Source organism: Microcaecilia unicolor, chromosome 2, assembly GCF_901765095.1.
Source record: "Microcaecilia unicolor chromosome 2, aMicUni1.1, whole genome shotgun sequence".
Taxonomy (NCBI): Eukaryota; Metazoa; Chordata; class Amphibia; order Gymnophiona; family Siphonopidae; genus Microcaecilia; species Microcaecilia unicolor.
Genome location: NC_044032.1, coordinates 402,633,610 through 402,645,640, shown reverse-complemented (window position 1 = coordinate 402,645,640; position 12,031 = coordinate 402,633,610). Strand labels below are relative to the sequence as shown.

The following is a 12,031-nucleotide window of genomic DNA, read 5'->3' as shown; positions in this document are numbered from 1 at the left end:
CTAAAGACGTTTCTGGACTCTAAAAGACCTTCTAGCTGAATGATATAAAAAACTATCAGGAATAATAAGTTGGGATAAAGATCAGGACCTGCCTAAGTTTGTTATACAAGTTTCTTTCTAAGTTACAGTCTCCTTGAAATTGTACTTACAAACCACTACCCCCCAATATTGTGGTCTGAGGAAGAGTATAAATAATTGTTCTTTAGAAATTTTTGATGGAATTTTCTATTTTTTCCTTTCCTTTAAATAATCTCTTTGTATTGCCTTACAAATGAGTATTCATTTGTATTATTGAAAATAATAAAGAAAGAAAGAAAGAATACCACGGGGTCTAAGATTAATCAAGGAGCCGTGATTTTTGGATGATGCTGATTACATCTCTAAATGGAACGAACTGATCTCCAGGTGCTCTTTAGATTTAATGCTCTTAACTGTTGATAAATTAAATAAAATACTAGCAGAAACGAAATTAGAGCTTGACAATAAATTAGAGGAGATTAAACAAGTATCCTCGGGGGAGAATTTTGTGACCCAATATAAAGAGCATTCAACATTGATTGAAAAATACAAAGGGGAGATCAGACAATATAAGATAAAGAAATACAAAAGAGACGAGACTGATTACACTAAAGGATATGTCTACCCCTGGATGGATCGCTCACGTAAATCGAGAAGAAATAAGAATAGGAAGGTGGAGGGAGAGCGGTGACGTCTCACTGAGTAATGGCGGTATGAGTGAACAGCTCCACATGCCTCATGGAAAGCTTCATAATGTATAGATGAAAGTTGGAAGATTTAACCTCACGGAATATAACTATCGCTAAGTGAAGATTTAGTGCATGCAAAGATAGCTGGAAAAGATGCGACAGTGCCACGGAAGGCCTTAAAAGCCTTTACTTACCAACCGCATACTGCCGAAGGCAAGATGGCACCCACGATGGGATCCCCACGGGCCGACAGTGAAAGGTAAGAGGCTGTTACACGAGAGATGGAGGTGGAGGGCAAATTTACAGCGAGAGATTTTCAAGCGCTGTTGGAGGAGATTCGATCGGATGTGAAAGGCGTTCGGGAGGACTTTATGACAGTGGCATCAGAGCTCAGAGGAGAAGTGGTAGAAATGGGCCGGCGAGTGGAGGATGTCGATGAGCGAGTGGAAGAACAGCAGGAGGCCCTGAGTTCGATAGAGGCCTTGTTAAAGGAACAAGATATCTGTAAAGCTCTCATGGACAAAGTTGAAGATTTAGAGAACTGTGGAAGGCGATCGAATATTCGGATAAGGGGCATACCGGAGCAAGCGGAATATATTGATTGTGAAAAAGTTACACAGCAAATCGCAAGTATGTTGTTGTCAGAGGATAGCCAGGAGGTAACTCCAGAGGATGTTAAAGTGGATCGGGCACCCAGAGTGATGACCCATATACGGGCTAATGTGCCAAGAGATATCATTGCGTGCCTTTCGGATTATAAAATCAAGGAAGCCATACTGAGAAAAGCCCGTAAGAAGGATTCTATAATATGGGAATCGTTCCCTATTGAATTCTATCAGGACCTGGCTCCAACGACATTGAAACATCGAGCAGAGCTGCTGAGTTTTACGAGATACCTTTGCGATAAGGGAATAGCGTATCGCTGGAAACATCCATTTGCAACTGGCTTATAATAAAGAAGGAAAATGGCGCAGGATTCAGAGTGTGGAGGAAGCACGTGCGCTATGGCCGGAGGTGGAGACACCCTTGGAAAGAGCGGTGGGTAGTATGGAGTTGGAGATGCGACCGAAGCGCCAACGCTGGACACGGGTAGCAAAGGGCAGGGGCCGCCTCACCCGGCAACAATTTATTTTATTTTGTTACATTTGTACCCTGCGCTTTCCCACTCATGGCAGGCTCAATGCGGCTTACATGGGGCAATGGAGGGTTAAGTGACTTGCCCAGAGTCACAAGGAGCTGCCTATGCCTGAAGTGGGAATCGAACTCAGTTCCTCAGTTCCCCAGGACCAAAGTCCACCACTGAAAAACTCGACCACGGATGTGCCATGAACAATCGTTTTGGGATGCTATACAAAGATAAGATATTGGAATTGTTAAGAAATGTTTGGAGGGCTTAAAATTTAGATGTGGCTATGAGCGATTATATGGGAAATACTAAAGAGTTTTGTTTATGATACGGTAGGCATGCCTTTGGTTGTCGTTCTCTTTTCCTAGGGGTGGGACAATTTTGGCCCACCAGCTGAATAGGGGGAAGGGGGGAGGGGGCGATAGGGTAACTCATGGAGAGGTTAACTATATTAATACATGTTGGGGAGCCCATAAGCAACAGCTGAGAGATGCGGGGAATACCCACTTGGGAATCATATGGCAATGATAGTATGTATGTCACTGAACGTACGAGGTCTCAACTCCCCCATAAAACGCAAGAGATTATTTAAAGAGGCCGGTAGGGTGGGAGCAGACATCATTTTTGTACAAGAGACTCATTTGATGGTTAAACATGAACATTTATTATGTAACCCTAGATATCCTCACCAAATATCTGGCCTCCAACAGGAAGCAGCTTAAGACAGCTACCATAATTTATTATTTACTTAGTATTAAGTTTTTTATCTGTTTTTTTATTATGTTGCGAAGATTCTTTTACATATAAATTGATCAGGATCCTCAACTAGACTATATGATTTATAGACGCTTTTAAATGATCATCTATAATTACCAAATTATAAATGACACAAATTATCTACTCATATTTATTGAATTATAACTTCACTGTAACTGGATATGGATGTTTAATTCATTATTCATGTATTTTTACACCTGTTGATTTATGGTCTGATAATTTTTATTCATTATAATTTTTTATTATTATTTATCATGTCATGATGATTCTTTTTTTATAACAAATCATTTATGGTGACGTTTTTATTATGATGTTTATGTATATATCTATGTATTAGTTTTTACTTTTATTTCCTAATTTTTATTTTTACATTATATGTGTTTTATTATCAGACCCCTGAGGCAGGCGTGTGGGTCTCTTTTCAATAAAGGACTCTTGTTGTCTTAGTCTTGAAGGCCCAGTTGTGCTTTTTTCTTTGTCACCTGGACCAGGAGCAAATCACTCAGAACCAGAAGCTGAAAAGTGTGTGCATCCACCTGATAGAGATAGAAAATACCGAGGAGCTGGACTGGATGCTAGGAAAGGCAGCTGTTTTCAGTTCTCTATCTCCACCTGCTGGTTGATGGATACACTTACCCCATAGATTCTGGGATTAGTGGGAAGCTATGTAATGGAATCTCCAATTCTCATATATAGAGGCAGGTTTGAATTACAGGTTATGATTACCAGCAGCAGAGCTGTAAATTGGTATATGAATGTTTTTTTCAACTCTGAAGTGAGTACTAGCAGGTCCTAAGAGATCTGCCATCGTTGTTTATCTGCTCTGGAAACTCCTCCAGGTTTAGATTTGCTTGAGTCTCTCTGAATCAAAGGGGTTCTGGCATGGGGATCTAACCCAATATATTCTGCAATGAAGCCCGATGGCCCAACACATTCCTTTGCAGGTTTTTCTTATTAGCTTCTGCCTCTTTGGCATGTCTTTCCTCCTAAATTTGATTTGCCAGTGCTTACACTCTTACTCCCCTGATCACATCCTGCTTTCTGTATTTTAAAGGACGCTTTTTGGCTATAATAGCCTCTTTCACATAATCATTTCACCTGGTTTGCAGAATGGTCTCGTTCGATGTCTTTAAATTTATGCAACAGATTTTAGGTTAGATCTTGCCCTCTCTCCTATTCCCTTTCCTCCCAGTATCTCCCAGGATGAGTCTGTAGACCTGAGAACTCAAAACTGTTGTCCTGTTTGTTGATGCGTTTTCAAAAAACACAATTTTTTTTAAATATAGCTCCCCTATGTCCCACCCATGCCTACTTTAAGAACTTTCATGGCTTTCTCCAGCTTCTTCTTATGCTTTGAGGTCTTCTTCCCAGTGGCGTATCTCATAATCATGTCTCTTGCTGTTGGCCCATCATCCTGAAGGAAACAAATATTAACAGCACATGTAATCACATACTACACAGGGTCACAAACAATTACACATCAGACAGTTCACTACATCTTCTTAACAATAGAGAACAGTACCACTGAAAGATCGGTTTTGCATCTTCACCAAACATTTTGCAGTAACTACAGCTCCTCTTCCTTGATAACAAGTTATAATAAATAAATGGATGTGACATCTTCCACCCCACCCCCAATTTTACAGCCTATATACCACTGCACAGTCAAACAATCTTAATACAGATAATAATCCAGATACAAATGATCTCTCTATATATTTATCTCTATAAACATTCAGATGAACTATGCTTGCATAGAAGTTTGGATACCAGAAGACTGAAGAAACTTGACAATATTAGGAATTCATTCACTAGGACCAACCAGTAGAACCATATTCCCTAAAAATTCCTGGTTGATCATGGCACATACCCAGTGCTATTACCCCCACTGCACGCTTTCATTACTAAGCAGCTCACACACAGTGCTACTGAATCCTCACACCCAGCCACATATTTAGCATCAGAGCCTCCATGGACATCTTGCACTCTACCAGACAAATAAGGCTCATTCGCTCTGCAGTACATTTTCTGAAAGCAACCTGCTATATGCCAGCATTCACACTCCAGTTCCTGTCACCACACTGCATGTTGCTTCTTTCATAAAATAACTGAAACACTGATATGCCAAGTTGATTTTAAGTGCTTTTATAGAAAGTGAAAACCACACAAGCAATGCGCCCTGCCTGTGCGGTAAAGGACTGAGTGTCCATGGCAGCAGTTAGCCCTACTGTACTCAACACGGTCTAGGAGCTCACTGTCACAAAGCTGCGAACTAACCTCAGACTCCGAGTCACTCTCACGCTTCTCTTCTTCATCTTTCCCCAGGAAGAATTTCAGAGCAGCTACCAGAATCTGAACAGAAGGCAAGGAGCAGTGAAAACATTAACATAAATTAGAGAGCTATTAAAAAAATGCCTTCTTGTCACGATCTAAACGCTTACATACCAATGAATTTAATGTAAACTATGTTAATGCAACAGATTAGAACCTTCTAATTGGGAAGGGGATTTGCTGGGAATGTTTTCTAGCTAGGCTTTTGGGCAAGTTGCTATCGAGCAGTTGATCCAGTGATTGATTCTGGTGACAGAGGTAGGGTCAGAAGGTCCTAGCTCAGGAGTGGACAAACTTTATACACAGAGGGCCACATGAATGTCAGTACTACTCCTAGAGGGCCACAACACTACATACTGCCGAAAAAGGAAAATACACAGAGATCCACAGATTTCTGTAATAAATAAGTAAATATTTTTAACAATGGAAACAAACTGCTAGAGTGGCTATTCTGAAAATATTTGTGAAATACAGTATTTAAAAATTACCAAAATGGTTAAAAAATTTCTGTGTGTACTTCCCACAGTCTCATGGGCCACATAAAATTCAATGGTAGGCCACGTTTGACCAGCAGGCCTCAGGTGTTCCAGCCCCACCCCAGCTGCACTCCTCTCATTGTGGGAACATCCTGTGGCACAAAACGTGAACGGAAGTTTAGTGTATGGGTTGTTTGATTAGCTGGGCTAGGGACATGTTATCCTTTGAGAGCTGCAGAAAGAAAATGTGATACAGGGTGGAAGAAGTCATACACAACCTACATCACTGGGTACAGGCACTTAGGAGTTATTTCATTCATTTCATGTGAAGTGTAGAAATCATAGTACTCTTATCACAGACTGCTAATTTTACTCAAAATTATCTACACAGAAGTAGCCCATCAAAAATAAGCACTGGTATGGCCACTGTGCATCAAAATGAAAAGAAACTACTACTGAAAAAGATGTGAGCAAAATCCAAAAATGCAAGACAAAACAGCTTAGCATACCTGACTGGTTTTCCAGCAAGTAAGGAATAAAGCTGCAAGTTAATATTTTTTTTTTTTTTTGTTACATTTGTACCCCGCGCTTTCCCACTCATGGCAGGCTCAATGCGGCTTACATGGGGCAATGGAGGGTTAAGTGACTTGCCCAGAGTCACAAGGAGCTGCCTGTGCCGGGAATTGAACTCAGTTCCTCAGTTCCCCAGGACCAAAGTCCACCACCCTAACCACTAGGCCACTCCACTCCACTAAAACCCCATTTGTACATACCCAGAACCAGGGAAGTTGGGATAAAATCCCACTGCTGCTCTTTGTGACCATGGGCAAGTCACTTAACCCTCCATTACCTTAGGTACAAACAGTGTGTGCCCTCTGAGGACAATAATCCAACACAACACAGTGGACTTCTAGTCTGCTACATTACCAATAGGTTCAGTGTGGATTACAAAAGAAGCAGAATCAGGAAAACATAATAAAATCTCTGGAAATTACAATAATAAAATGAACTCCTTTGAAGAAAGGAATCCAAGATATCAAAATTTTTTTAAATAAAAATGTCTTCAGAGTCTCCTAAAACGAAAGTAGGAAAATTCTGTGACAAATTCCAATACTTCACTGCTTGCAATGAAAAGGAACCAGTATAAAACCTCTAATATTGAATACCAGTTCTTATTTAAAAGCAAAAATTTTCTTCATAAGTACATAAGCACTGCCACGCTGGGAGAAGACCAAAGGTCCATCAAGCCCAGCACTCTGTCTCCGACAGCAGCCAATCCAGGCCCCAAGAACCTGGCATAACCCCAAAATTTAATAATGATCAATGGACTTTTCCTTCAGGAATCTGTCCAGACCCCCTTTAAACTCAGCAAGGCCAGTTGCCGTCACTACCTTCTCCAGCAATGAGTTCCAGAGTCTAACTACGCACTGAGTAAAGAAAACCTTTCTCCGATTTGTTTTAAACAGGTTCCCACCATACATGAAAAAGTCTCTTTAACTATTAGACACCGCCAACAGAGATCTGTATCGACAGTAATGAACATAACCAATAGTTGATCGGGTGTATAACAGCATCTAGATGGTAGTTTGTATGCATTTTCTTTAATCAAAACACAGATGATTTCTGCACCTCTTGAAAAACCCTTTTCCATTCCATGGGCAAACGTTCTACCAGAAGTCAACCTCCCACTCTGATTTGTTTTAAATTTACTACTTAGTAGCTTCATTGCATGCCCCCTAGTCCTCGTATGTTTGGAAACAGTAAACAAGCAATTCACATCTACCCGTTCCACTCCACTCATCATGTCTCCCCTCAGCCGTCTCTTCTCCAAGCTAAAGAGCCCTAGCTGCTTTAGAATTTCCTCATAGGGAAGTCTCCCTCTCCTTTATCATTTTTGTCACCCTTCTCTGTACCCCTTTCTAATTCTGCCAAATCTTTTTTGAGATGCGGTAAGCAGAATTGCAATTTACTGTGTGTTAAACTTAGACGGCCATTAACCTATGGTAACTGCAAACCCTTACTGCACTGTACTAAATAACCCCTCTGTATTGATGCCGTATTTAATGCATTAGGACCCGAATGTGTTATATTTGTTTTTTCTTACCTTAGTGACTTTTGAGAAGCAAGCGGTAGTGATAACATTCACCGTTTTAGTATCATTCCTGAAAAACAAAAACAATTGGAGTCACCAAACATATTTGATATCCCAAAATTTAGTTTGCTTCAGATCCAACATAGTAAACCAAAAGAATTGTTTGTTTCACTCTGTAATATCCCCTCCTCTCCATTCTCCCAGCAGGAAGGGCAGGGCAGCCCTATCACCTCCAGAGGCCACTCCTAACATTTACTAGACAGCTAACACACAGCAAGAGTAAACCCTCTGCTCAGTGTGCAGCGGCGGCTAAAAAGCAAATAGAATGTTAAGTATTACTAGGAAAGGAATGCAAAACAAAAATGAGGACCACACCTCGAATATTGTGTGCAATTCTGGTCATTGCATCTCAAAAAAAGGTACAGAGAAAGGTGAACAAAATGATAAAAGGGATGGGACAACTTCCCTATGAGGATAGGCTAAAGTGGCTAGGGCTCTTCAGCTTGGAGAAGAGATGGCTAAGGGGAGATATGATAGAAGTCTATAAAATAATGAGTGGAATGGAATGTGTAGACGTGAATCGCTTGTTTACTCCTTCCAAAAATACTAGGACTAGGGAGCATGCAATGAAGCTACACAGTAGTAAATTGAAAACGAATCAGAGAAAATATTTCTTCACTCGACATGTAATTAAACTATGGAATTCATTGCCAGAGAATGTAGTAAAAGCAGTTAGCTTAGCAGGGTTTAAAAAAGGTTTGGATAGCTTACTAAAAGAAAAGTCCATAAGCCATTATTAAAATGACTTTGGGAAAATCCACTGCTTATTTCTAGGATAAGCAGCATAAAACGTATTGTACTGTTTTGATATCTTGCCAGGTACTTGTGACCTGTGAGTGGCCATTGCTGAAAATAGGATGCTGGGCTTGATGGACCTTCGGTCTGTCCCAGTACGTCAATACTTACTTACTTATGTAACAGGGAATATGATCAAAGGCTGACAAACTCTCTTTTTTACTGACAGTCTACTTCCACTGCATGCAAACAGATCTCATACATATTCATTGTGGAAATCCTGAAAACCAGGCTGGGTTGTGGAACTTGAGGACCCCTTCTGTAGACAGCCCTTTTATTGTTCACTGTACTGTTATGCAAAATTCTCAATAAAAAGATTTAAACATGAACAATATCCCCAGTCCAGAGGGGGTTATCATCACTCTTACAAGTGAAAAGATGTGATTATTGTAACATTTCTTTTTTATTCAATAGATGGTGTGGACATTTTTAAGGGGATTAAGATTTCATGTCCTACTTAATGAGATTACAACCAAATCAAAGCCTAACTCCATTTATTTGTTGGTCCACTTATATCCCACATTTTCCCAGCTTATTCGGGCTCAATGTGGCTAACAAACTTACAAGAAAATACAAAACACTCTTACCTTATAAGAGTCAATAATTAAAGTCAATAATTAAATCTTTCTGTTTGAAAGATTTAATAAAAATCCCCTCTCGTGGTTTAGTAGATATGAATTTATTTACAAATGAACTGTTAATCACTTTACAAAGGTTTTGCCATACAAGTTCATGTGTAACTCACCAGATATTTCTTGTATATAGTTCAATCATGACATCCAGCGATATCTTGGCTGCAAGCACATTACTGTCTCGTAACATAGTATACATGAAGTTCTGCAAAGCCTAACACAGGGCAAGGTAAAGTTACATTATTTTCAAAATTCAACAACAAAATATGATTCACTGCTACACTGTTTCCACAAGAATAAACTTACTGTGTTGACTTTATTGTTCTTGTGTTTAGAATTTATGTTCTTGATATCAGTCACAATGTGAGTGTATAAAGTCTGGAAAGGAAAGAATACAATAATCAAGTCATATTACAGGTATTTAAAAGGGGAATCTACAACACAGTAGACAGAATAAGGGTCAATCTAAAGAAAGCTAGAATAATAGTCAACAGCTAAGATTCAGTGCTAAAGACGGTGGTGTCTCATGGATTTGGGTTGGAGAAATTGAAAGGCCAGTGCACAATGAAGGTGAAATCAAAACAGGAGAGTGATTGTATCTGATGTTTTCAAGGTTGCAAAAGAACAACAGGGAAGCAGAAAGTGCCAGAAAAATGTTAGTGTGTGCAAAGAGGCCAATGCAGTAAGCAGCACTACTCTCTAGAGTAGTGTTTCCCAACGTGTGGTTGTGAAGAAACAGTGTGTTTTAAGCCTGTAAAATGTATTGGATATTTTCCTGTTTAATTATGTCTGAAATGTGTTTCTCCTGTTTGGCCAGTGTGCTATTTGGTGTATATTTATGCTTAAAGCTATTAGAGGACTGACCTCTCTTTATTTTATTTGTCACACAGATAACAGGAAGTGCCTTGCAGTGATGTAACCAGTTTTTATTTGAAACTTGACTGTTCTGGGTTCTGATTCACCTGGAGTATTGAAAAATTACCCAGTAGTACTAGCTGTTGCTTCTGTCCTAATCTTCCCAGGTACTGTTCAGATAGTATATAGATGTTTAGTTAGTGTTACAATTGATCCATATTTCAGTTACCTGTTATTGTTTGCCAATTGCACATTTTCATCCACTGTTCCAAGTTCTGAGAATAAACACAATTGTTTGTTCGTTCTGCCTGACTGGACTGATAAAGAATCCTGGTGGTTTGTGCGTTGGGTCTGCGAGTGCTTTCTCAGAACTGTGGTACCAACTGGGGGTGTGGCTCCAGTAACATACAAATCACTGGGGATAACTGGAGAGCAGAAGACTCACCCAGAGGCGGTTGTACCCCCGTCGGTGGGAGGAGGGTGCTAGTGTAGAGCACAAGCAGCAGGTGCAGGTGGACCCGAGCTGTGCTGGGGATAGACCCTCTGTGGCTACAGGGTAACCACAGGCGGGTGGCTAGGTGTTTCCTAACAGTAGTATGTGTATCCCAAGGGGTACGCGAGACATCCACAGGGGGTACACAGCAATCGACAAGAAAGAACACAGATCCCTCTTGCTCTCTCCCTCTTTTATATGTTCTTCAGTGGTAGCACTTGAACTTGGAGCAGGCACAGAATCTAATGGGGCATATGCAGAGGACCTCTACTGGTGCAATGTGCAGCGTCCCTCTGTAGCTTCTGTGCAGTAATCTGATTCTTACACTCCACTGTCAAAAAGCTGCACTCTTCTCTTGCCTCTTCTGAACCTCAGAGTCATGCGAGTCAGGTCAGGAAACCCAATTTTATTGCTGCTGCAGTCTTGCTCTTTAGACTACCACTGATAGAAAGAAGCGCCTTCATCTGAATCCCAGCCTGAGGAAGCAGAGTCATAAGATCTCATATCACAGATGCAGCCTTGCTCCTTAGCCTGCCACTGCCCAAGTAGAGCTCCCTGACGCGCCATCACCAGAAAGCATCACCTTCCCCTGCTTCCTCTGAATCCCCGGCCATGCAGTCAGTTCAGGAGACCTAACTGCATAATAGCTTCTGCCTTGCTCCAGTTCCTCAGCCCAAAATTTGCAACCTCAGTGCTGGAGTAAGAGAAAAAAAAAAAACCTTTACTGTGAGGATGGGATGAGTAGGTACAGCAAGCGAAAACTGATGATGGTGGGAGAGAAAGAGGTGCAGTACAGACAGGAGATGTTGGGAAAAGGGCAGGATGGAAAAAGAGAAAGGAAGGGGGCGGGATGGAAAAAAAAGGGGGAGTGGGTAGGTATTTGTAAAAAGGGGCAAGAAGGGAGAGAGAATAAAATAAGGATGTGGAGTGAGAAGCGTAGGAAATGAAAGAACACAACAGAGCAGAAATGATGGGGCGAGAGAGAAGGGAATATGTGTGGGACAGGCAGGTGTCATTAGAGAGTTGAATGGAGCTACCAAGCTCCTCTTGTTGTTTATTTGAGGATGGGAATTGATATCCTGGTGTTGCTGAGAGCTTCTTCCTGTGTCTCTAGGGAGGATCCTCAACTCCTCAGAGAAATAGCAAGAGGAGTCTGGTGGCCCCAACCTATAAGCTCCCCCTGAGAGGTGATATGATGGAGCTGTTGAGTGAATCTTGTTCTAGGGTTGAGAGGTAATATTTTGGGGCTGCCAAGCCACTCTTGCTGTTTGGGTCTGCTGAGCCCTTCATCCTGTTTCAGTAAGGGTGGAGGGGAACCATCTGACCCATTTCTCCCCCTCCCTAGTGAGCATATACATACACACAATTCATGCTGCTATATACCTTTCTTAAAAGTTTATCATGACACCTGAGGAGTTCAAAGAACAGCTCCAGCAAGCTGGTAGGGTTTATTAGATCCTTGTTCCGCAACATGATCAGGGCTTTGCAAAATGTCTGTAAAACAAAAAGGTAGAAACCATGAAGGGTAATATTAAGCAAGCCAGTAAGTAGTTAGGCTATCCATATAACTTTAACCAGATATATTCAGCAGCAGTCTACCGCCGACTAACTCTGTAATATATCCACTTAATATGTCTGTCAGTCAATATGGTCACCTATTTTTATCTGGTCATTGCTCAATTTCAGC

The 12,031-nt window shown here is 40.9% G+C and overlaps 1 protein-coding gene and 1 long non-coding RNA gene across 3 annotated transcripts in view; one reads left to right on the top strand and one right to left on the bottom strand.

The window, feature by feature from the left end:
- LOC115461085 overlaps positions 1 to 10,057 on the top strand; it is a 112,498-nt gene extending 102,441 nt beyond the window's left edge. The window contains exons 2-3 of the long non-coding RNA XR_003940661.1: positions 9,130 to 9,225; positions 9,887 to 10,057. This is a non-coding gene — a long non-coding RNA (uncharacterized LOC115461085). The remainder of the gene's footprint in view (positions 1 to 9,129; positions 9,226 to 9,886) is intronic.
- Positions 1 to 12,031, bottom strand: part of SDAD1 (SDA1 domain containing 1) — a 95,232-nt gene that overhangs the window by 66,714 nt on the left and 16,487 nt on the right. For both annotated transcript variants that reach the window (XM_030190647.1, XM_030190646.1), the window contains exons 4-9: positions 11,728 to 11,838; positions 9,303 to 9,374; positions 9,110 to 9,210; positions 7,522 to 7,579; positions 4,888 to 4,962; positions 3,923 to 4,024 (exon numbers count right to left, since the gene is read on the bottom strand). In XM_030190647.1, coding sequence (XP_030046507.1) covers positions 3,923 to 4,024; positions 4,888 to 4,962; positions 7,522 to 7,579; positions 9,110 to 9,210; positions 9,303 to 9,374; positions 11,728 to 11,838 — 519 coding nt within the window. The remainder of the gene's footprint in view (positions 1 to 3,922; positions 4,025 to 4,887; positions 4,963 to 7,521; positions 7,580 to 9,109; positions 9,211 to 9,302; positions 9,375 to 11,727; positions 11,839 to 12,031) is intronic.